This window comes from Triturus cristatus, chromosome 10 (genome assembly GCF_964204655.1).
Source record: "Triturus cristatus chromosome 10, aTriCri1.1, whole genome shotgun sequence".
In the NCBI taxonomy this organism is placed as follows: Eukaryota; Metazoa; Chordata; class Amphibia; order Caudata; family Salamandridae; genus Triturus; species Triturus cristatus.
The window spans coordinates 1,155,576,293-1,155,602,650 of NC_140593.1; the positions used below are offsets into that span (position 1 = coordinate 1,155,576,293).

The following is a 26,358-nucleotide window of genomic DNA, read 5'->3' on the forward strand; positions in this document are numbered from 1 at the left end:
TTCACAGCACTAACCTGCACCAACTTTGGTGAACCACTACAGCTAAAATTCAAGTAAGAAATCACTGTGAACTGCATTTACCACAATGCTAAGGGGCGAACTGTGCTGGGAGGTGAGGCAGTGTGCTCCCATCCCCCATTCTTTTGTAAAAGAGGGCTGGGGACAAGGGCCATATTTGGCTTCCAAAGTGGATGCTCTTTGTTATCATGTGCAAACTATATTTTAGAGTGTCAGGTGTCCCATGAGAGTCAGTTTGTTCCTGGCTCCCAAGGAAGATTGATGCCAGTTTGTGTGTTAGAATAAATCTTATCTGAACCTCGCACTTCTTGCCGTGAGCAGTGTAACTTCTTCACAACACTCTTCATGGTAGCGACAATTTCGACTGCGGTGATAGCAGGCCACTAGGCCAGAGGTTTGCTACTCAGCCATGGTGTGAAGTTTAGTTGTGACTGTGATGGGTCTGGGTGAGGGTCGCAGTTACCTATATGGAGGTGATTTTGTTACAGAGGAATTCAGAGATATTGTGGCAATGGTCTTGTGAGGGGGTGATGTTACTGAAGGCAGCAGGAGAGATGCTGAAATCTTTGAGAATGGCAAATGTTTTTGATGCTATTAGAGCTGGTGTTAATGAGATCTATGTGCTTGATGTTTTGTATCTGCTGGAGGTAGAGTTGTAGGGCTGATCTGAAGATGGCTTTATCTCTGGTGTCTTGACTTGTCCTCCGTTTGCACTCCAATTACTTGCAGTGGCGTTTTGTTAGCCTGAGTTCTTCTGTGCCAGCTGGCCTATGGTCAGGTTCTTGCCTTTGGGTTACACTTGAGGGTAGCCAGGATGTTGGCACATGCGTTGATCCAGCTGTTGAGGTTCTTGATAGCTTTTAGTAAGTTGCTGGTGTCCTTGGGGTGGCGCACAGAGAGGGTGGAAGCCCACTCCTCTTCTGTGATGCTTTTCCAGTTGTGGCGTGGGCTTTCCGGTGGTGGTAGGTCTTTGGTAGTGTGGGACGGGCATACCAGAACTGACTGTGTACGCATGGGTGGAAACTGAGGGCATGGTCTGTTCAGGTCATATTTGCTGGCCTATTGACTTTGCTGACTGATGAGAAAATCAGTTCCAATAGGTGTCCGGCTGTGTGTGTGGGTTTGGTAACAGGCTAGTTGAGAACAGGCTTTCTAAGGTTTTCTAGAAGGGCCGTAGAGTTTGAGTCAATGTGGTTTTCAAGGTCAAATGTACAAAATGTACGATATGTTATTTATTAATTTGCATATACTTTTCAGTTCCAGCCTAATGATACTCTCATAGGTCAGAGCAGGCATGCTCAGAAACATCAGGTAATGTCTGTGTCTCAGAATATGGAGTATATTATGATTTGATGCTTTCTTTCTTTTTCAATACAATACATTTCTCAAGAGGTAAAAGTAACCAGCAGCATTCTTTTTGGGGTTCTATTTTGAGCTGCATTGTCTTTCAAGCAGTGCAAGGGAATTGAGTTCACCTTAGGTGTGGCAATAAGCAACTAATTTAGTTAGCTGCCCGTTCAGTGTCGATGGAGAAGAACCATGCCCACCATTGACTATCCTAGTAGCCAACATGCCACCAGACAACACCTTTGGATGAACACTCTTATGTTTAGCTAGACTTCATTTTTTGATGCTTCCGATGGAAAAGGCACAGTGCAAGCTTGTTTATGTACTCTTTACTATATCTTAATATAGTAGCGCATAATTCTGCTATGCAACACAGAACAGGTGAGACCCTAAGATGCCTCATCCGTTGTATTTTTCTCAGTCTATCTTCAAAAAGATGCATATTCAAAATTATTTAATTTATTAATTCAGAGGCGTAGACATGAATCTGATTGTCTGATTATTTATCTCATTAAACCTATCTTTCTCTCAATGGACCTTTTTTAATACATTTTAAACAACATTTTTGTTTTTATCAAATTATTACACAATTATTATTGCAAGAATAAAAGTTTAACAAATAGCTTTTTAGTGTTGTTTTGTAGAAAACATGTTGATGGGAGGAGAGAAACAAGGAGCTGGTTGTAAATGGGTACATTCATAAAAATGCTTAGATTGTTGGATAAAAATGTTATAAGACCTTAATAAAATAGTCAGGTAATAATCCGCTTGGATGAAGGGTTCCCATCCCTGTACTGTCTGGTTTTCACATTTCCCCACCATTCCCATACCCCATAAATGACTTCAAATCTTTTTGAGGACCACATCAATCAAAATAGTTTTATTCAGGGGTGGGTGGGTTTCTTCTGACCCTTCTATTACTTGCTGCTCCCATTTGTCCCTCCGGTTTCCCTCTTTTCTTCCTGGTTAGTATACCATGTACATCAATAAATAAGTGGTTTTAATAATAAACTTCAGTGATTCAAAAGAAGGGGTTGGTGATGTCCCAATTTCCTCATGACTTCTTGGTCGCCATACATTAGTATATTAGATGTTTTAGGGTACCAAACAAGTCGTTGTGAAGCGTTTCCATTTAGATTACCTACCAAATTATATATTTTGAGTATGATTAATTTTGTGTATATCATTTTCCAGCATAGCCTTTTTTATCAGTTTAGTGTCAGACAGCTGATCTTTAACTCTTGGTGTATTGGCTGCGGTTGTGCGTGCTTTAGTTGGTATTGATTGGTGCCTGTGTTCGATAAGCTGCGGGACTCCTTTTCAGTCCTCATGTGATTGTTACTAGTGGAGGGACTGAGACCGCTGGCTGGAGCACTGTGTAGATCTCCATGGGCTTTGGGTTGCTGTGCCCCTTTGTCTAGCCCCAGGACTGGGATGTCTTTCTCATTCCCAAGAGAGGACAGGACTGTGCTGGAGCCTTTAAACCCTTATTATATTCCATGCTAAGAGATGGTCTATAAGATTCCTTGAAGCCCTTATTGTACTCCCTGAAGAGGAACTGACTGAGCTGAAAACTGAGCTCCTCCGGTTCTCTCTACAGGGAAAGGGCAGAGGGGCTGGGGTAACTAACCGTGCTGCAGACCACTACTCTGCATTCTTACAGGCAGCTTGTATTATCCTCTGTAAGAGGACTGACCATGTCCGAGACTGCTAATGTATTCACAGAAGGGGGCTAAGGGGTTTGGAACTGACTATGCTGAATTTAGTGTTTGCCCCGCTTACACTCTTTCTCTGCTATGTTCCATTCTTATCCGTACAGAGCATTAACGCCTAACATTGAATTTGTTTCAGACTCCAGTGTTGCTGACCCCGAGCTCGTTGCCCCCCAGCATCCATTTCTGGAGTACTCTGAGCCCCATCGCTCCACGGAGTCCGGCCAAGCTCTCTTTCCAGGTAAGCCTCTATTTCTGTTCAGACTCTTGATCTAGAACGGTTGAAAGAAGGGTGCGGAAGAGGGTGCAGGACTCCTTCACTTTAGAATGCTCAGACTATGTCACCGTACTGGAACGCATCTTCATATTGTACAAACTATCCTTCACTTCCATGACCTAAAACTATGCGCGTGCTTACCAGTGGCTTATTTGCAGTCTTCTGTGGTGGTTAAGGTCCTGGAAAAGTTGACTGCTACCAAAGCAATCCTGAACCTTTTCTGAGGCAACAGTACACTGCTCAGCAGCTGCCAGTCAAGTTTCAGACCTAACTGTGACCCTGAGACCCCATGTGTAGTCATATATTCTCTTAGCTGTTCTTGATTTGGGTAATCCTGACGAAACGCTACCCCTACTTTTTATCTTCTAGATCATTCCATACCAATTTCACAGGTGAAGAAAGTAGTGTTTGCGTTAAACCTGCCTATGGGGTTATTTTGGTAGTTTTTTGGTATTTACTGTGTGAATGTGGCTGAAGACTAATTCCAATCTGGCACTTGTAGCTTTTTATCATCCCACAGGCAATGTGCTATTCACCGCTCATATTGTAACATATGTAGCATTTTCTACTGACAAGTGTTCAGTTTGAAGATGGACCTGTAGTCTACCGCCTCATCAGTGAAGGTCAGCAATGGTCCCTGATGATGGAGTCATGAACTTTGATCTGGCTGCCTTTGGTTTTGTAACTAAGGTGCCTTGGTCATTGCTGAAGGCCCCAATGGGCTGAATTCAGCTACACCTGCATAAGGATTGTATAGACTCCCAAAGTCAGCAAAAGTCTTCTCAGTCTGGAGAAGCAGCCATCTTTTGTAGCACACCCAGCCGCCTACACTTGGCTTTCCATACGAGCAGTATTGTCTGCTGTCCAGAAAGATAATACTGTACTCCTCTGGAGGCCCATGGACATTCTAGAAGTGGGCCACTCTGCCTCGCTCACAATACCGGATCCCTCTGGACAGCATCTGAACTACAATTTTTGGCGGCTTTGGGAGTCCATACAATACTTCCACAGATGTTGCTAAATTGAGCCCATTGGTGCCTTCAGCAGTGTTCGATTAGTGCTCATCCTCTATTCTTCTCAGGTTCATGTATGCTTAGGGTCCTGATGATGATCCTATCTGTCTAAAGGGCTGAAACGTCGCCGACTAGTTTTACGAACCCAATTTGTTTGTACATAAGAATACAATGGGCTGTGTTGGTCTTACTTGATAAACCTTCTTGATCATGTATTGTCACACGCGTGTATCACTTGTATGAGGCACCGAGCACGTTTCTCACCGCACACCGTATAAAAAGAACATAAAAAACTTAGGAATCTTGATAGATGCCAAGCTTAATTTTGGTGACCAGATTAACTCCATCTCATCGGCAACCTTTTTTATCCTTAGGATGATCAAAAAGATCCTCCCCTTCTTACCGCCTGAGAGTCAACGTACAGCTGTTACTTCTCTCATGATGGCCAAGATTTATTATTGTAACGGTCTATATTTGAGCCTACAGGAATGCCATTTGAATAGGCTGCAAACGCTTCAAAATGCGGCAGCTAGGCTACTGTCAGGTACAGCTGAGTTTGCACCTATTTCCAAAGAAATTAGCAAACTGCACTGGCTTCCTGTGAGGAAGCGGGTCTATTTTAAAGCCCTTTGTATTGTGTTTAAGGCACTTCAGGGCATGGGCCCGGAGTTCCTGAAACAAAACATCCAATGGTATCATCCTAAAAGGACGTTACGGTCAATGGAAGCCAGGTTGGCGATAGTACCACGGATAAGGAAGGCTTCCTGGGGCGGAAGAAGCTTTATGTTGCGAGCCACCAAGGCATGGAACGCCCTTCCGCCCTATCTTAGAATGTGCCCTGATCTTCTGGCCTTCAGGAAGAGCTTGAAGACCTGGTTGTTTAATAGGTAGTGTGAAAGCTTCTGTCCCCTCCTTTAGGAATACTGGGTAGCACCAGGATACGCTTCGGTAATCGCGTGCTATATAAATCCCTGTAACATAACAGAACACTCACTGCGCGGTCACATTGTTTTTAATGTTTTGTATATGCAAATGAATAAATTGCTCATTTGATGTATTTGTATATTGATTGTCGTATCCATGGTCCTAGTACCACTGTTCTTTATGCATAAGCTTACCCAAGGTCCCAGACGGCGCTCGGCTTTCCTTGTTATCTATAACTCAGGGGAGAAGTAGGCACAAGATGAGGCATTGAGTAACAACAAGCAAATGAGAATAACAATAAAGCCAACCAATTGTAAAAAGCAGATGGACTTTAAACCCACTGTAAGATCTGGTAATCTGACAGTATGTCGTTTTCTGTCTGATTTCATCGACCGACAAAGGCTTCTTAAAAAAAAAAGAAATCTTTTTATTAAATCAAAAAAATGAAAAACAGGTTAGTGCACCACACTCCCAACACAGTCATAAATTGGTAGCTATCAAATACGCATCAGTACATGGTGGACATGCTCTCCACCCACCTCTTCCCGGCCCTGTTACCGGCGTGCCAGCAATGCATTTTTAAGAATGAAGCACAGTTTCACTCTCCGGAGTAAGGGAGGTACAAGGACCCTCTCTAAAGTCATTACACTTGTCCCAGATTTGTTTCCACTTTTTAGGACAACCCCTGCTCTCATAAACAACTTTTTCAGCCCCCATGCACTAGTCCATGTCCCGTTTCCAGTCTCTCAGGCATGGCGCTGTCACCGCCCGATCAGATGTGCAATATTGTACCTGGCTATCGCCAGACCCAGGATCATCCAGGTTTGTTCCATATGGTTCCGATTATTTACGTCCCAAATGCTGAGCAAGCACCACTCGGCGAAGAGTGGCATCTCACTGCCACACAGGCTAATTATGTAATTCACTACAGAGTCAATCAATCAATCAGGGGTTGGTAAAGCACAACTACTCACCTGCGAGGGTCTCAAGGCGCTGAGAAGCTGCAGATTTCCAAAAGCGTTGCACAGCGGTGCAATCCCAACTTATATGATAGAAGGTACCCCGCTATCCACGACAAGGGATTCTTGTTCATTAATATAATGTGAAAACATAATTTTCAAGCTCTAATAAACTCATAAGTACATTTATCTGTCCAAAAGAAAAGCTAGATAGATGTCAATTGTTTGCAGCTTTGAAATGAATGAGTTGTGCTCAGCCATGGCCCGTGCAGTTAAGAGCGGTGTGGCCAGGTTGAGGGGTAATTCAACATACGACCACAAGGGAAAATTAAAAAAATAATTATCTTTCCCTCGTGGTCATCCCCCCCCCTCACCACACCGGCCCCACCGCTCTTACCTGCACAGGCCGTGGCTAGTAGTGCTTCTTTGAAAAAACATTTCTATTGTTGCCACGGACTGTTTAATCTCACACAAGTCAAGGGAGCAAATTATTTCCCAACTTCTGGTGGTGTAACTTCTTCAACCACAGTGCACGGTAATGATTAAACTGAGCACATCATCAGTACCAGCATGTAATGTCACAACCTATATATCTCTCTTTGCTTATTCTGGAGCTGTTCCCTCTAGGCGCCGAAGGGAGAGTGCTAAGCCATGGGCATCATTAGTGAGGCACCTGGCAGGATCAGTTCCTTGGAGAGTTAAAATGCTTGAAGGGTTGTATGCCATGCTGTTCAAAGTCAATGGCAGCAGTGTAATGGCCTGCTCCTGATAATGGAGAAGAACACGTTCTTACTTGTAGTTTTAAGAGTTCTGGAGCATGTACAATATTCTTATAAGTAGTGACTGGAGTGCTTCAGGAGGATTGTTGTGAGCTAAAAGAGTTAGAAAACTATTTGGATTTTATTTTTTTTGACTGTCCTGATCGGGAAACGTGTTCTGCCTGGACAGCGTATCCAGCTAGACAGAGCTTTCTCTTTATTGTATTTTGATTCCAATATCCACACAGCTTAGATGTACCTGGTGTCTTTGAAGTGCCCAGGCTGCTCAGAGTTACAGACGCTCACTCCCAGATACCTCACTGTGACCAACCTGTGTGTGAGCGTCCATGTATGTGAGCTGCAGGTGCACCTCAAAAGTAACATTTCCAGGTTTCCGAGCCACCCAATAATACCCCCAAAATGTCCCAAATATTCCAGTCAGCTTGAAACCAAAGAATCCAAGGTTCCTATTTGCCCTAAGCCTAACAGAAGGTACTAAAGATACCAGGATGGTTTCTGCAAGGTGTGCTGAACCCAGACCTATGATGAAACTTAACTTAAGTAGTAATCTAGAAATGACAACATGGGGCAGAAAGGCTAGGAGAACCTGTTGACACCGTCCCAAGGACACTAGAAAGGATGGGTATCAGGCGAACAATAAACCTCTGTGCCCAGTCCATGTTGGTTAGCTAATTACAAAAGTATGATTGATTTGTGGCATTTTACAGTCCTCTCATGCCACAATATGGTCTAAGAGGAGAACGCCTGACACCAAGCTGCTGGCTACAGCTCACTCTGCTGCTGTGTCGCAGCGCTTCGTTGATGCGGATCAATAAATGCCAACTTCATCTTTTTTGTAGGACATAGGTGTTGAATTACCTGCTGCTGCTGGATGTAGAGACAGGTTGGATGGGCTGTTTGGACTGTTGTATAATATACTCCTCCCTCTGTTCAGTGCACTCCAGAGTCACAGAAGATTCCCTTCTTGACCCACCCCAGCATACTTCATAAATAGGCCTCTGCTCCTGGACGGAGATATTGTGTTTGGTAGTCTAATCTCACAGCACATTCTTCAGTGTGTTGTCAAGGTCTTCTCTCTCCTACCAATGCCCAATTGGGCTTAATGTTAGGGTATCTGATATACACACAGGAGTGCCCTGTACACTCTATCCAGCCTGAGCCAGTGCTGGCTTCCAATGTACATCCGTTGAGCTCACGGTGATGCTGAGAATCCCTGCATCAGTCTCTCAAAGTAAATTTTTGGGAGATAAAAATATTACTTCTAATTTATTTGCTGCAAAATCATCTGAAAACAAAATCTTCATTGTTTGAAAAAATGAGTGCAGTGTATGATGTAAATTGTATCAATTAATTGAAAATCTGCCTTTACTACATTGGTAAAGTGTGTAGACCCTTGCCCCTTTCAGTTGAGAGCTGGGCTGGAGCACCTACTGTTTGTTTGCCCGTTGGTTACTCGTTGCGCAGAAAGGTTGTGCCTCCTGACGGGACATGGGAGAAAGAGTGGCAGGGTGCTAGGTAAGGTTAATCTTGCAAATTCTGCAGGGCAGCAGTGGAAAAGAGTAGCTTAGCCATAGCTGATTGATAAATTCTCCAAGTCTGAGTTGTGAAAATTGAAATTAGGAAACTTGGAATAATGTCTTTTAATATTGTTCCCAATTTTAAGCAGGTTATCACTATGGTTGTGACCAAGGGATTGTTAGGTACATCTCTGTCTGAATTTACCAATGATGATATGGCTTCACCCAGGCTGCTGCCACTTTTGACTCCGACCTTGCCATTGTCTCTGGTATTGCCCATGACTCTGGTTGAACCTCTTAAAGTGGGAGTGGTCAATGCTTTTTTGTTACAATTGGTTGGTGATTCTCAATGGCTGATGTGATCTACTCGACCTCCTTCCCCATCAGATCCAAGATTATCCTGATGCTGGCAGAACTGAGCAGACAAGGACCAAAACTTGGATAGAGTTCCAGAGTGATTCATGCCATGATATGGTCAGTCCTAGGATTTTAGGGGAGCCCTTAGTCATCGGGAAGACATAACTCAACTAGTGTTCCGTTACCGTGCCACTGAAAAGTGCTGAAGGAGGCTCTCTAGATCTGGCCGAAACTCTCCTTGATCCATTCTAGTTGATACACTCTTGTTGACATTGTGATATTTAGGGTGCCAACATAGGAGCTAATTTGTGTTAACACCCATCCTTTCTTCTCTTTAATTTGTATGCAGTGAACTGTAGCACTAAATATACATCAATAAAGGATAGGACCCATATCCCTTGGCTCTCGCCCTACATCAGAGTTCTTGATATGTCTTGCACAACAAAATGAAGCCGGCTGCTGTTTTCCGCAAGCAATATTGAGTTGCCAAATTCGTACACTCCACAACATAAACCTCTTCTCTCCTAAATGACTCCATTCCTAACTTTACTTTTCCTAAATAAATCGCTGGTGGAATCTTCAAACTAATCAAGGAAACCATAGTTGTTAGTATTTGTAAGGGCAAAAGTGCCTTGCATTTCAAATGTGCGACACCTTCGATGCACACACGTAATTATATTTGCAAAAAACAGTCTGGCCTGGAGGCTAAAGGCACAAATGTGAGAAGTTTCCAAATTCATCAATTAAATAAAGAAATAAAATATTTTAAAGAATTATAATTCTTATAATTATCATCAGGACATTTATACTAGGGATGTGTGAAATTCATGTAATTATACAAACTTTCAGTGATAATAACACAAAATTAGGTGTATTTATGCAAAATTCAAACCCATCATTTAGCACTATACTTGAGGGCAAAATGTGTCCCCGCGTCAATTTTTGATGGATGTGAACATCAGATGCCCACGTTCTAGTTATTCGTGTTGTTTCCGAGCTGTAATTATGCAAATTGGAATAATATTGTAATTTCCTGAATTTCACGAACAAACTTAACACAAAATTGCACTGGCATAATTTAAATGTCTCCCTGGCTGAACGTATACAGCACTAATTACGGTAAACTTGTCTCTAGGGACCTGGCGTTAAAATCATTGCCGGAGCAGGGTACAGGCCTAAAAATACTATCTTCAGTTTCCTTTCGAGTTTCATAAGGTCTGAGTAGAGTGAATACAGAGTCAAGGCTTTGAAGCAGAAAGGAGAATGAAAAAAATGGAGAGCAAGGCCTCTAAAAAGGACCATTTTTGAAACTGGTGATCTACAGCTCATCATGTACATGAAAGGTGTCTGAAATCCAGCTTACTAAAGAAAGAGCAATACACCCTCATACGCAAGAACGCTTCGACGTGAAGTTGCAGGCCTAATAACAATTTTCTTAAGACCCGCGACTAAAGTCCTGTTGTGTCAAACCAATTACATTTCTGTAGCACTTAAACCTATATGAATCCATGCTCCCTATCAAAGCAGTTCAAGGCTTTGAATGTTTGATCTCTTAGGAAAGTTTATTCAAGAGCCATACGCAGACTACTTAGAGCATTCTTCCATGAAGAACCCTCCTGCGAAAGGTGGTACCATGATAATATGGTATCTGAATAACGTGGCCTAAATTTTGTCTTACAAAAAAATGTTATCCTAAAAATACCACATTAAAATTAATAATGAAAAATCTATGTCCAATGGAGTGGTATTTGTTTATAAACAATATTTAGGCCACAATATCTTTGTCAGATAATATTTTTGCTATCGATGATCTAACATACATCTATCTTGACAAGACGCTGTGCTGTGTACACCAGGGCTCGGGTTCTTGAAGTGTGCACATCGCTCTAATCTCCATCTTCGATGAGTTGGGAGTCTTGGTGGATGATATCGTAAAGAGGAGAGTGCACTGGGTTCAATCCATGCTGTCTTCTCAGACCTGATCATACTACGGGATGTCTTCCCCCTATTCTCCCGGCAGGACTCGGTATCGTCTGGAGACGACCATTTACCTTTTTTAGATACCTGGCGGACAAATGGCTACAGTAACAGTTTCTCAGTACCACCCACTTCAGTTGTGGCTAGTGTGTTTCTTTCACACTCAAGTTTGTCAGTGATTTGTGGGTATAGAGCAAAGGTAAAGTCCTGGGTCAGTCATGCTGTGGTATACGTATCTGGTCCGGTTGTGTCAGGTATCCCAGCCAACTTTACAAGATCTTAACCGTGGGTTTCGTGCGACCGCTCGGATGTAGAAGAAGCAGAGGAGGCATGGGGGGCAGAATTCTCTGAATAGGAGACAGAGGAAAAGAGACACACATTTATTACTGAATCTCCGACATTGCGTCTGAAAACCCTTCTGCTGGAGTTGTGGAACAGGAAAAGTAAATTTAATGCGGACAGAGTAGTCTAGTGGTTTCCAAACGTTTTGGAACTTTGACCCACATTTTGTCGATTGGCAAACCTTTGCGATCCACCTAGCTTTAATAGACATGAGGGAGGGTGAGTTTTTAATGTAATAGTAAACATGCTTTCAAAATGCTGTGAATTATCAAAATAACATACTCTTAACCATTTTTCGAGATCCTCCTCAGCAGCAATTGGTTTGTAAATGTAACATCCTTGACCACACCCTTCGATACGCCGTTATCTGACTGTGGCCAATATAGTGATCTGCTCATAAAGTGGCAGACGGTGAACAGCACTGGAGTCTGGAGCTGGAACACTTTTTGGAGTGGGTGCCCGCTTGTGGCATCCGTTCAATAAAATCGCAAGGCTTCTGAAAAATCTTGGGGTTGATACCAGTGATTTTAGCAAATTTGAAAAACCTCTTCTATAGCAGAACATCTGGTAAGGCATCATGTTCATTTGTGTGTTAAAACAAGACCCCGAGATACATTATTTTGGAATTATTATATCCCTTTTATGTAGTATGAATACTGACCAAGGGCATAGATGGGAGAGCTTTACATGAGCCCCAAAGTGAATCACAAAAGGTCAGATTAATTTAACAATGAGCATAGGTGATTAAGTGTTTTACCCAGAGCCAGCGCCGGGACACGAACTTGGTTCCCCGGATCTAAAGTTGGCGGCTCTGGCCATTAGGCTACCCCTAGATTTCTCAATTTATGTGTGAAAGTCATACACACGTGGGATGATTGTGTATGATCTTGTATAGTGAGTGCATTCTCTATTGAAGTTGCTTTGTGAAGTAAAATGAAGAACAGCAGCAAAAAATACTGGCAGGTTCTCCGGGAGTCTTGCTTGGTAATACTTGCAAGGAATAGTTTTAAACCAAGACTTAGGGACCGGGTTCAGCACCTTTGAAAATTCTTCTTGCACCAATAATGCAGAATGGGGGTGCTGACATCAGTGTCACTTCACTGAAGTCATAGGGATTTGTGAAAAATCCTAGCTTCACATAAGTGTGGCAAGTGCATTTAGCATGAGAGTGGTAAGGGTGTATGGAGCTGGTGGTGCATTTTGGAGCACCGTGTTGGCAAATATATTACTATAGCATTGTGTGGTAGCACACAGACAACATATTTTCCTTTCAAATGGCAACTAAATTTGCACTGACACAGTTTTACTGATAAACCTATATAGCACAGAAATGATCATGCGTGGAAATCAGGTTTCCCCAAGTAAAAGTGTCTTGATTTTTTTTTTTTATCCTATTAAAACTGTGTTTTCTATAACTCTTCATGATCACAAAACAGTTTTGCTTTCCGAACTGCTGATACATTCTGAAATGTGTACAGTTCATTTAAAGGTATCTACATTTAGTTGTGTTGCAAAAAACGACACCCTACAGCCTTTCCTTTTGCACTCTCTGTACCCCAGCAAGATTGTCACATTTCGCTTTAAAATATAGATTTTACAGTCAGAAAAAGAAAAGCAAACACCTATCCCCATATTAAAAGAACAAGTAGCGATTTGTCGTAAGACATAGCCTGACATTTGTCCTCCGTCTTTGAATCAGAGCAAAAGCGACAAGAAAAACACAAAATGTTTAGGGCCACTTTATTTATTATTCTCTCTCAACCCAGAAATTAGCTGGTGGCCCACCAGTGAGTTGCGACCCACAGTTTGGTAAACACTGGAATAGTCTATGGCGCCATTACCTTTCAATAGTGGCAGACTTGTGGGCCTGGGAGTCTGTTGGTGATCCTTATCTCACCCCTATTTCATTGGACCCAGTGGAGACGTCACTCCTGGTGCCCCTGAACGTCTGTAGAGAGCATCTCCAAGGGATGATTTAGAGCACTCAATCTCCAATTTCTTTAAGTCTTTAACCCCTAACCTAGACTTAAACTATCCCCTCCAAGGGCAACGAGAACTATCAGTCTCTCCCAGTACCCATTCAATTCTTGGTCCTTTTGCTTGTATGATTCTGGAAAGCATTCTCACCTCCTTCCCTAACATGGGCATTCTCTGGTTCTTCCTTTAGTCTAGGAGATGGCAGGCCTCTGCCTTGGGCTCTGCACGTTGTCGTACACATGTGCCCTCATGAGGACCCTAGGCCCTTGAAATGCATTGATCTCTTTGCCAGTGCCATATTAGCTAATATTGAAGGTCAGAATGGAACATGGAGAGCCACAAAGCCCGTCTACTGCTTGGTGTTTTTGTGGCTGCAGGATTGAGGACCTTACTCTGACCAAAATAGCTCTCGTTCGATTCAAAATATGCAGCTCTGAAAGATCGTCCCGTTCTCCAGGAGGTGTTACTTTGGGTTTTCGCTTCTTGCCGCTCCGCGACTTCCAGAAGCTTCAGAGTGCTGATTGCAAGTCAACAGCATGCTAATTTCTACATAAAGTCACACCTCTTGTAGAGGAGTGAAATGCTAATTTTCGCCTCTTCTTCAGAAGAGACGCTAAACCCTCCACCAGCAGTAATCTGTGTAATGCCTTTGAGATGCAAGTTAGTGATTGGTATTTGTGTCCTATGAAGTAAATATAATCTTGGCCTGGCTCTCGGTGCTTCAGGACAAGTACATGTCACCATAAGTGAGGAACACCTTCTTGAAGGGCTATTTATTCCATGGACAGGACCTCCGTGAGGTGGAACCAGACCTGTGCGAGTTCCAACTTTTTTTTTTTTTTAAAAGAAATTTTATTGTTTTCATACAAAGTACAACAAAAGGACACGGAATCAGATCGTATACACATTGTAGTGGGCAAAACACCATACACAATCAACATTTCTCCAAGTAGATCTGGATCGAGTCTCTTGAGGCCATCCATATCAGCCACCCTCCCCTTCTCTCCTTCAGCTTCTCTAGTCATCTGAGTCAGAGGACTCCTCATCAGAAAGAGGCGGCGGATCGCATATGTTGCCCCTATAGTTGTTCCATGCTCCCCACACTCTGACCCACTTTCGAGGACAACCCCGCCTAATAAACACGTAACGCTCAGCAAACATAGCCACATCCATTTCCTTTTTCCACATCGAGAGCCGTGGAGTATCCGCCGCTCCCCACTTTTGAGCTATGATCCGTTTAGCCATCATGTTCCCGAGCGTCACCCAGCCCTGCGCCAGGCGATTAAGATCCGTGGGCTCCCACACATTTAGCAGACATCGTCTGGGGTCAGGCAGTAGTGACACCCCACACACCTGCGACATCGTTCGCAGCACTCACTTCCAGAAGAGTTGAAGAACCGGACAGTCCCAGAGCAGGTGATAGAAGGTTCCCTCCTCCCCGCAACCCCGCAGGCAGAAGGGGTGTGGTGCTCTGCCCAGTCTGTGCAATAGGCTCCTGGTGAAGTATGAGCGATGTAGAATGCGAAGTTGCACCAGACGCAGCCGCGAGGGTATACCCGCCTCGCGCGGTGACGCCAGCGCCTCCCGCCAATCTGGGTCATCAAAATCACCGACCTCGTCGGCCCATTTCTCCCGCAGGCCCCCCATAGGGTCCGGCAAATTGTTGACCAATTTGCGGTATGTGAAAGATGTGGCTCGCTTAGGCATATATTCGGTCAGCAGCCTGTCTTCTAGCGGAGATGCCTCTGGAACCTGCACACCTGGGGTTAACTGTGCCGTCAGGGCGTGTTTCATCTGTAGATATCGGAACCATTCCGAGGGAGCCAGTTCATACTGTTGTTGCAAGCGAGCGAACTGCACCACCTCCCCTTTGTGCCACACGTCGCCTATCACCGAGATCCCGATAGCGTCCCACGCGGCAAAGCCCTTGCTGTCCCTAAGTCGTCCCAGTCGCTTCGTGTCCCAGAGAGGCGTGAGCTGCGTCAGGACTCCACGCCACCCCAGCCTGGCCTGTGCCGCATGCCAGATAGACACAGTGTGACGCAGAGGGCCAATCAGCTGCGGGGCCAGCCGGGCATCATATAGTGGGGATAGCATACCCCTTTCGCCCAGTATATCCCTATCTGCCTTAAACGCTGGATCCGATTGCGGCGCATGGAGCCACTGGTTAATCACCTTGAGCTGCGCCGCCCAATAATACAGCTGGATAACTGGGAGAGCAATTCCCCCATCGTACCACCCACAGACCAGCTTCGCCTGTGCAATGCGTGCTGGTTTGTTGCCCCAGAGTAAGTTAGAGACTTGCGCTGCAACCGCTCGGAAATAGGCCGAAGGAGTATTTTCCAACACATAGAGAAACCTCGGTAGGGCCATCATTTTAAAGAGCGCCGCCCTCCCCACCAGGGTCAAGGGCAGCGTTCCCCAGTGCCGCACATCCTGCCGGAGGCGGTCCAGTTGAGGGCTTAAATTGTGCCTTTGGAATTCCATCGGATCCGAGGCAACGTGTATCCCCAGGTATTTGAATGACCCCTTCGCCACCTGTAACTGGCAGCCCTCTGGCAGTCGAGGGGGGGGGCCCCTCAGCACCATGAGGACCGACTTCGACCAGTTGATCGTATATCCGGATGCCCGGCCAAACACCTCGCAAATATTAAGTAATGTAAGGATGGACCGCCTCGGAGATGACAAGTAAAGCAGTATGTCATCCGCGTATAGGGAGACGCGGTCCTCCCAATTCTCCGACCATCGAAGGCCTCTCATCATAGGCTCCCAGCGTATCCATGTCGCGAGGGGCTCGAGTACGAGGGCGAAAAGCAGCGGCGAGAGCGGGCAGCCCTGTCGCGTACCTCGCCCCAGGGGGAAATCCTCCGACATGTGCCCGTTGGCCGCGACATGGGCCAGTGGCTTAGTATACAGGAGGCGGATCCAGGCACAAAATTTCGGCCCAAACCCCAGATGAGATAATACTGCGAAGAGAAAGGGCCATTCCACCATATCGAATGCCATACGGGCATCAAGGGAGAGAATGACAGCGGGTTCCTGAATTCGGTCCATTCGGGCCAGCACGCTATGTAAGCGCCTCAGATTGTGGGAGGTACTCCTCCCGGGCATAAAGCCCGACTGGTCCGGGTGCACTATGTCTGTTAAGTGCGGCGTGAGTCGGAGGGCCAGCAGTTTCGCGAGGATCTTGGCCTCTGCATTAAGCAGGGAGATGGGGCGATAGGAGGCGCAGTGGTCCGCCGGTTTACCCGGCTTTGGCAGTACCACGATGGTGGCCGTTCGCTGGTCTGCGGGAAGTTCCCCCATCTCCAGGCTGTGTTTGTACATATTCAGCAAGTGTGGGGTAAGCATCTCGGGCAGTCGTTGATACAGCTCAATCGGGATGCCATTAGGACCCATTGCCTTGCCAGGTTGTAATGCCGCAATAGCCACCTGCAGCTCCTCGACCGTAAGATCGGCCTCTAAGGACTCCCTAGCTTCAGGGGAGAGCTTAGGCATCTGTAGGTCACTAATGTATGTCAGCGCCACCTCCACCGACATGGAGGAGCTAGAGGAATATACACCACGAAAATGCCCCGCCAGGATGCGCACTATTTCTCGCGGGTCCGACGTTGTCGACCCCTCGGCCGTGGCCAGCCGCGCGATCCATCGGGCTCCGCTGTCTCGCCTGTCCAACCACGCCAGTAGCCTGCCGGTTTTATCGCCGACATCGTAGACCGTGTGCCGTGAGGCCTCAAGTCGCTGTTTGACACGGTCTGCCAGGTGTTCCCTGTGTTTTACCTGAGCCACTCGCAGGTCATGGGAGGCTTCACGGGAGGGGGTTTCGGCTTGACGAGCTTCCGCAGCCCGGAGCTCAAGCTCCAGCGTCTGCAACTCAGACGTTTGCATGCGTTTATGTCCTGTGATGGCAGCCATCGCCTGGCCCCGGAGCACCGTTTTGTACGCCTCCCAAAGAATTGTGGGAGAGTCGACCGAAGCGGCGTTCTCGTGGAAGTAGAGCTTCGACTCCTGTGTGATGGATTTACTAATCTTCGGGAGACGCAGATAGCTGGGGCGTATCGGGTAAACGCGGCGGCGCATCAGGTGGGAACTGCGGTAGTGCAGAAGGATCGGGGAATGGTCAGAGATGCCCCTGGGTCGAATTTCAATACTTTCAACGTTGTGGAGGCATCCGGGGGAGCCCAGAAAATGATCAATGCGGGTTAGACTGTTGTGCACCCCGGAGTGGAATGTATAGGAGCGTGTCTCTGGGTGGTGCCAGCGCCAAAGGTCTGTGAACCCTAGCGCCGCCACGAAGCCCGCAAGTCGCGTTGAGCCGCTGCCCTGCGCCCGAGGCGGGGACCGGTCAATGTGATCATGCATCACCGCGTTGAAGTCTCCCCCAAGCAGCACCTCTCCCCCCGGCAGGGTAAGGAGAAATTCGCTAAGTGCCGGGAACGCCGTGGTATGCAACCCAGGAGGGATGTAAACCGACACTACATTATACAGGTGCCCTTCCCATTGTATGTGAGCCGCGGCAAACCGCCCGGCTCCGTCCGTTTGTATACCAAGCACTAATATTTGGGACTGTTTGCGCAGCCAGATGCCAACCCCTCGGGACCCAGAAGTAAACTCAGAGTGGACCACCATCTTATATCCCCATCTGTCCAACGCTTTAGTAGCCGTGCCGGTGAGATGGGTCTCCTGGAGCAAGACCAGCGCCGGGGCGCACCGTTTAATACTATGCAAGACCAGGCCTCGTTTGATTTTGTCTCCTAAACCCCGTACATTCCAGGTCAATAAAGAGAGGGGCTGCACCGGGGTCAAGTCAGTGTCAGGGGCTATTGGATTAAGTAAATCTGGCTTCACGGCGGGTGGGAGAGGAGATAAAGCAATAGGCGGATATAGCATAATGTGACCCAGGGTGTGTGTACGACATGTGTGTGATGTAAGTCAGAAGGCCGTGTCCTACCAAACCAGAACCAAGAAACAAACCCAAAGAACATACCCCGTCCCCCCACCCCCCTCCCTGCCTCCCTGCCACACGGACTCAGAACTGCCCGCCACCCCAACTCAGCAGAGTGCTCAGTCCCTTGAACCCCAAACAGTACTTGCGCTTTTTAGGGGACATGGAGTCCGAGGGGGACCAGGACATCCCCCGTCCCCAGGTCCATCGTTCATATCATAAACCATTCAGTATGCGGACAGTACATCAACATCAGTTCCCAGCGGGTAGTCTGGAACTACAGTTCGGTCAGGATGCGAGCCGCCGCATCAACCCGTGGGTCCCTCCTCAACCTCTGCAAGGCTCTGTTCATGACCAGTAGGATCGACCTCACTCCCGGGACGCCTTGTCCCTCGACTCGAGCGCCCCGTGTCACCAGCTCGGCGCCACCCTTCCAACCAGTCATGAGCCTCCTCCGGTGTGTCGAAGAAGAAAGTCTTACCCTCCGCCGCCACCCGGAGACGCGCCGGGAAGAGCATTGCATAGGGAAGTTCACGAGCCCGCAGTTTCTTCTTGACCTCCACAAAGCTCCGCCGCTGCGCCGCCACCGCAGCCGTATAGTCTGGAAAGAAGGATACTGTGGAGTTTTGAAGCCGAATCGGCGGTGCCACCCGTGCCGCCTGTAGAATGGCATCCCTGTCTCTAAAATTAAACAGGCGGGCCAGGACCGGCCTCGGAGGCGCCCCAACCTTCGGACGCCCCCCCGGTACCCTATGTGCGCGCTCCACTGAGAAGAATGTCGAGAGGCCCCGGGGTTGCAACTTAGATTTAATCAGTTCTTCTACATAAAGGTCCATGGCCGGGTGCCCCTCACTTTCGGGAATCCCAATAATGCGCACGTTGTTGCGGCGAGAGCGCCCTTCTTGGTCGTCCAGCCGGGCCGCCATGCGTTTGTTCTCTGATTCCAACTGCGACACTCTCTGTAAGAGGCCTTTGGAGTCCTTCGCCAAAGTCTCCGTTGCCTGCTCCACCTCCGCTACCCTGGCAGACATTTTCTGGAAGTCTGCGCGGAGCAGCGATACGTCCGTTGAGATTGACCCCACTGTGGATTGTACCTGCGTTAAGGCCAGCATGATGTCCTCCAGCGTCACCTTCGGCGTGTCGGTGGCCGTCGCCATCTTCCCGGTGGGGCCGCCGCGGTCCGACACCTCGGAGTCCTTGGTGTAGGCAAACTTAGCAAGTTTGCCTTGATGGTGCCCCTTGGTTCCTTTCCCGCTCATGGCGTCAGTGCCACCCCTCAAATGTCACTCCTGCCGAGCAGCGGGGGAGCGATGCGTCGGGGGCCCCCCAGGCCGAGCCCGGACCCTCCAGGCAGCCCAGGGAGCGATCCCCGTCCCAGGTCGTCCCCGAGAGGGGGGGGGGGGCCGGCACAGAGCAGCAGGGGCGGCCTCGCGTCCCAGCGGAGGCCCGGTACAGGTCCGGATCGTCGACTCCGGTGCAGCTCAGGCCCGAGGCCCGGTCGCAGCGCGCTCCAGCGCAAGCCAGGCCCACCGGAGGGATAGTGGATTCCGGCGCCTCTCGCAGTCCCTTTGTCACGGGCCGATGGGGGGCGTCCAGCGCTCGCCTCACTCTTGCCTCGGCCACCCCAGGCGTCGCCAGTATTAACTGTGGGCGTCCAGCCTCCGCCACCGCCGCAATGCAGAGCCGCTCGGGCGCGCCCCACCCAGGGCCGCCCCGTCACTCGAGGCCCCGGTCGCACACGCTGCGGCAGGCCGCAAAGGTCCGGGCCCTGCCGATTCCGTCGTAGACGTCCGGGGGACCCCGGAGTTGGACCGGGGTGCAACGCTGTATGTCCGCTGCACAATTTTGGACCTGAGGGAGCGGAGCAGTGCCCGGATAAGTGACGGATGAGAGGGGGAGTCGATCGTTCCCCCGGAGCCCAACTAGGCTGCGGCCATCTTGCTTGGCTGCAGGCCACGCCCCCCGTTCCAACTTTTGAGGCCCTTAATGAAAGGCCAAAAAAGTAACAATTGTTTAAATTCAAGACTGCCTTTGAGCTTTACACCCAGCCAAATGACCTCCCTGGCAGCATGTGCAAACCATGTGCCTGCAATTTATCATTGCCCATGTCTGTGCCCTAAAGAGTTTCATCTTCTGCAGATCTAACACTTATTCCCATGTGCCTATATTTGTGATACTAGCTAGCATGATAAGGTGTCCCTAGGATGCCACTTTCTCCCTGAGCCTCTTTTTTTTTTTCCTTTTGCTCTCTGGTACTACTTTTTCAGAACTTTTGCTTAACTTTTATTGAGTGAACTGGAGAGACCCTTGCCTTCTTTAGTGTGGCTTCCTTATGTTCACTTGGCTGCTCCTGTATCCTTTAGTTAGTTGTTCATTCAGTTTTACTCTGTTCTAAAATCCAGGTGCGCATTAATCAGTTGGAATGAAAGATGTGTTCCTAAAAATGTACTTTACATCTAATGCGCCTCCGTGATTTTTTCTTCTTCTTCGCATTTAGCATTATCTAGCATTTTTTTGAGTGGTATTCATAATCTGTCTTCTTTCTCGAATACAAGACCCTTCAGCAAGGCAGCCAACTGGGTGAATCTTCATGAGCCAGTTCTCCCTGTGTCCTCCTGTAGACTCCCTTCTCACCTCCTCCACACGATATCCCTTGGCCAAAGCTGAATCTCTTCTGCTACCCTTCTTGTAGTGCACTAGTTTTTTTGCAGTTTCCAGCACTCCCTACCGCAGGGCCTAGGCCTTTACCCCTTGTCTCCATCAAGCCCATAGCAGCACTTGGTTTTGACATCTGTAAGCCTCTAACAGTACCTTCATCAGGTTACACTTGTTTAGGTGGCGCCCTATGTGTTCCTGGCCTACCACTGTCATTTCAGTCTCTGGAGTCTATTCATTGCTCAAAACAACACTCTGTGCGCCACTATAGCTCCCTTTCAGAACTGACGCACAGGATAATCACCCTGAGAGCTTCAGAGATGAGCCGCCCTGCTTTTTAGGTTCCCCTCTTTAGTTCAGCAAGTTACAGCCAAGACAGCCAACACGTTTTGTCCATAACAATGGACTTCTTCAGGGCTGTAATGCAATAAGTGCAAACTCATAAATACAAATATAATACCACAGGACATGCTATTACTCAAACTGAGTTCATACATGACCAATACAAAAGAACAAAAAAAGTGACAAATTATCCTCAAATAGATAACTAAAATCCACAAATAACAGATTTTTTTTTCTCAAGGACAGATACCCCCCTTTCCAACAATAAATACTAACAAAAAATAAGACAAAGATTACATATCACACTTGATACATCGCCATGTTAAAAAACATTTTGCACAAACACTGTGAGTCACCAAATGTTTTTGTGTCACAATACATCGTACTTTATTCCTTCTCATTATTGTTGAAACAAGATACCCATACACAGTACATGGAGGGAATGAGCAAGATGACATCCACTTCATTTCTTTTTTTTTTTAAGTTTGAGTTTATTGAGAAAAACTGATTAAAACATAAGAGAACTTTACTTACAATACAACATAGCATAATAGATTGTTAATTTTTAGCAAAACTAATTTTAAGAGAAAGGAAATAGTAGAGGAAAAGGGACAGGAAAACGGGAGGGGAAAAAGGAAACAAGGGAAGGAGAAGGATCAAAATTAGAAACAAGACCTGAGTTTAACTTTAAAATCCTTCTTTATATGCTTATAAAGCATAAAGAGTGATAATAATTAAACAATACAACAGAAGGAGTAATCCTAAACACGTATTATGATTAAAATACAAGCACAACAGGGATTTCAAGGAGGTTGCTGAACATCATCGGAAGTGTTAGCTGGAATTGAACTGTTGAATGCAACTAATGTAAGATAAGAGGATAAAGGTAACCATAAAAGATCCCTTTTAATGGAAAGAGAGACGGGAGTAACATAACTAGTGTCCAGTCGATGATGAAAACATACAACGTTCCACCATGCTTTGAAAGTGACATTATCTGCCTGTTTCCAGTTGGAAGTTATCAAGTGGAAGGCTATTGCTAATAATAAATCAACTAGCTTAGAATTAGGAGGTGCTGCAGACCAGGAAGGTGATAGAGAACCTAAGAAAATGTTAGTAAGTGAAAAAGGAATCTGAGTATGAAAGATTATGTTAATTTGAGACCAAATTAGGTGCCAGAAGCGGGAAATGGAAGGACAGTTAAAAAGCATATGCTTTAAATCAGACAGTAAACAGGGACAGGACCAACAAGCAGAGGAGGAGTCCGGAGAAATAGAGGCTAACTTAACAGGAGTAAATAAAATGCGTTTATAGATAAAGTACAAGGTTTGAGAAGTGTTAGCAGCTCTGGATGTCTTGTGAATCTTTAGCCAAAGTTTATCCCAAAAGGGAATAGGCCAATTTTTATCCAAATCATTCTCCCAAGCCAATTCAGCCTTCTCCGACATCCACTTCATTTCTGATTCATCATAACGTGTCTCAATGGTGTGTGGTACTCAGATTACAATAGTATTCCAAAGCGATGTCATAACAAAATAACTGAGAAGCATAAAGAGCAGAGGAAGAGAAACAGAAATAGTCGAACAAATGGAGAAATTAATAATAGAAGGAAATGGGATAATGACAGTGATTGCATTCTGTTTATCTAAACTTTCCTAACGTTAGAATCCATGTTGGAAGTGTGATGATGACAAACGGAGGACAATTTAAGACCTTAGTGCCACATGGTCATATCTGAAAATATCCATAGCCAATCCAACCCCAAAGAGCGGACCCACACGTTGATAGTCCAAGTGGGCATTTCACCATGTCTCCGAGTGCAGTTATTTATTTTAAAACGCAATACATACCACATTACTTTTAATGATCACAACCTTCCAGGGATGGTTTATCCTTCAATCCCCGCTCTCCGCATTAAAGAACGTTATATGGGCAATTTGAGCCGTTCCGGTCGGTATCTAGTACCTGGTGATACAAAAATATGATAATATTTGCCATAAGCATCAAGTAATCAATTTCAGCACCTAGATCTGAGGTGTACACCGTACCAGATCCAGCTGGAAAATTAACCAAATCAGAGTTAACCTATACATACCCAATGCTGATCTATTATATTGTCCAACTCTCCAAAAGTGTCTATCACTCGGCATCTGTGAACCACCATGTGAAGTTTACTACATGATTGGTTTAGGACAAAATGCCACGAAATGACTCCTAACGGTGCAAAATAAAAGTAACCTTAAGAAAAATGACCCAATTTGAGCCCTGAAGAAGTCCATTGTTATGGAAGAAACGCCTTGGCTGTCTGCGCTGTAACATCTGACACGTTTAAGAACAAAAATAAAATGAAGAATTGACAACATTGTAGAGTTCAAATTGGAACTTTCTTTTCTTAATGTTAATATTGATTGTGGGGCAACTCTACTGTGGATTATCATATGTGTTTGGACAAAAGGTTGCATCTTGGCAGCAGGTGCTTGTAGTGAGTGTACACAGATAGAAATCAAATTGTCGATATCCAGTGACATTGAAACATTGGAAAGATGCGGCTCTCTATGGTCCGCTGCCTTGTCTTCTTGGTGTATTAGTTTGGCAAGTGCCTGCCTTTTCAGGAACGATGCGGGGGGGTTGGACGTGGGCGATGGGTTCCTCTCTGCTTTGATTACTGCTGGATTTCTTTTTTCATTTCTTTAGCATTTTATTTGGCTAACATACAATCAAAGAGGATTAAAAACATTTTTTACTCATTTTATGTTGTAATTTTTTGTTGGATTTCGTTGCATAATTGCTCAAGAAAGTAACTTACTGAATTCCTCATAGTTTGTGTGAATGAAGAATGTTTCAACCCCCCTAAATAGCCTTATAAATGTCTTCACTTGGTATTATAGTATGACTTACTTGTCTGCACCCAATTTTTACAACCTATCTTGTCAGGCGCTTGTAACTTTTGCTGCAGGTCTTATCTGTATTCCCAGTCTTCCTGTAGCCTCCTTCTTTTTTAGCTGTCTCTCTACTTCTTTCTTTCTGTTGGTCCTAAAATATTCAGTCTACATCTTTGTTTTCTCCTCACTTTGATTTTTCCTCTCTGCATCTTCTCCGCTTCTTTATCATTTGAACATGGCCTTCAATGGAATAGTGCATAAGAACCGCACATCAGTCTAGTCTGCTTATTTCTCTCTCTGTTTCCTCTTAAGTTTGCAGATCCTTCTTGGTCCATTGCATTATATTTTTTGCTGTCTTTACTCACTTGTACTTTATTTTATCAGTTTTTAAATTATTATTGTAAGACTGGTGAACCAGAAATATGGTTGTTTAGAGTCTAATGACATCAAGTTAGAAGTTATGTTCTCCTGCACCTCCAGTCATGGCCTCTGCTCTTGGGGTAGCAAGGGCTTCCTGTAAATATTGCAATGTCTGGTAACTGCGCCTCTGTTTTGCTTGACTCTCCATGGCAAACTGTCCCCCAACATTTGACTCCCAAATCATTGCCTACTGCTCCAATTCCTGGTGCTTCTCCCAGCTTCACTTGGCCCACCTTCCAAAAGGTATTTTGCACAGTGATCAATACATCTTCGATCAGTGATGAATTATTATTCAGTTTGTCGATGAATTGAGCATTTGCAAGGCTGTGAAATCGGTGAACGCTACAGCTCTGTCTGATGAAGTCCTTTTTCAAGGAGAGACTTAAAGATCTGACTGTGTGTTATGCAAATCAGAAACCCTGAATGATAACCTGGCATTATTTTCTTTACCTTCTCTGAAAGAAAGTCTCTAATTGTTTGTTTAATTGTCTACCTTTGTCTCTTTTCTTCACCCAGTTTCCAACAAATGGCAACAATCAAATCCACATTCCTACGCTGAGCGTTGATGGTCTGTCCACTCCCGTGGTGTTGTCTCCTGGCCCGCAGAAGCCGTAAATGCACAGAGGAACCTCATCTGCAGCTCCTATCTCTCTCTTGCTGTCCCTTCGGAACGACAGCAGGGCCAGCAGCCGCCGAGCTGGGCCGTCCATGGTCTCTCCTCTGCCAGAAGGGACGCGAGTCCCAGGGCTGAGAAGAACGCAGCATCTTAGTCCTACGATGTTTTGAAAGCTCCTCACCAAGGAGGGCAGCATATTTCTTGCCGTGCAGAGTTCCAGCGAGACCGGCCTGAAGACGTCCGCCCAGTCATGGAATGGTTTCTGCTGGAAGCTGGGCAAAGGCATTTCTTTCTGAACGTGGTCTGCAGAGAAGATCGGGATAGAAAAGGGAAGCAAATCCTTGTTGACGATACGAACAAGAGGTGGAATAGAGTGGTCATATTGTGAATTATGGTACTCTATCAGAATTAGCATTCTGCGCCTGCTCTTTGTTTCTGACGTTTTGTTTCTGTGAACGATCAGAGCCAAGGGGATGAGCTTTTAAATTCTGGGGTGGGCATCCTTAGCCCAGGATCATGGTGATCAGCAACTGAGAACGTTTTTACAAGATTCAAGCTGTGTGGGGGTCTCATTTGCACACCTCTGCCCCACCTGCTCTTCTCCACTTCCGACTTTTCCGGAGTTTATTTTTTTAGAGGAGAGTTGTTTTAAAAGAAGGGTTTATTGGGGTTGAGGTGGAATCCTGACCAGGTGGAGACTGAAACAAGCGAGTGCCAGTATGAAAGTCCACAGAACCTTAGTCTTCATTTAGATTTTTAAGATAATGTTTGAAAAAAATATATATAAAAGCTTTCTTGTTGATTCCAACTAAGCCCACCGAGCAAGACAGACCTCTTTACAGGAAGAGGAGGAGCATGCCGGCTTCCCTGAAAGTTTTTTTTCATCAATGTTTTGGAACTAAGGAAATGAGCCATGCCCACCATTTTTAACTGAATCTGTTTTAATCCACTTTGCTTTGCTCTACATTGCGTACAATGATTAAGACATTGTTCTCTGTTTGTTTACTGGAGTGTATTTGCAATGTGGTCTCTAACGGGTGCGCGTGTCTGTTTTCTGAGGTGCATGAATGTGTTTGCATTGGCAGAATACTATAACGTTATTACTGAAATATGGCCTGAAGCAGTCTTTGGGTTCCTTATGCTGCATCTGATGAGGCCTAGCTCCTATCTAACCTCTTTTGGCTTTGACAGCCCCTTACTCTCTTTAGTGACTACATAATTTTCTCCAACCTTGACCTATCCCAATCCTAATACTTGGATGAGTCGCAATGCCCCTTTACTGGGTTCAGAATTGTGGTC

General features: G+C 45.9%; 1 protein-coding gene across 1 annotated transcript in view; it reads left to right on the plus strand.

Annotated features, from left to right (window-relative positions):
• ELK1 (ETS transcription factor ELK1) overlaps positions 1-26,067 on the plus strand; it is a 156,907-nt gene extending 130,840 nt beyond the window's left edge. The window contains exons 5-6 of the mRNA XM_085629517.1: positions 3,217-3,318; positions 24,960-26,067. Of these exons, the coding sequence (XP_085485643.1) occupies positions 3,217-3,318; positions 24,960-25,058 (201 nt within the window). The 3' untranslated portion in view covers positions 25,059-26,067. The remainder of the gene's footprint in view (positions 1-3,216; positions 3,319-24,959) is intronic.
• Positions 26,068-26,358: the final 291 nt, after the last annotated feature.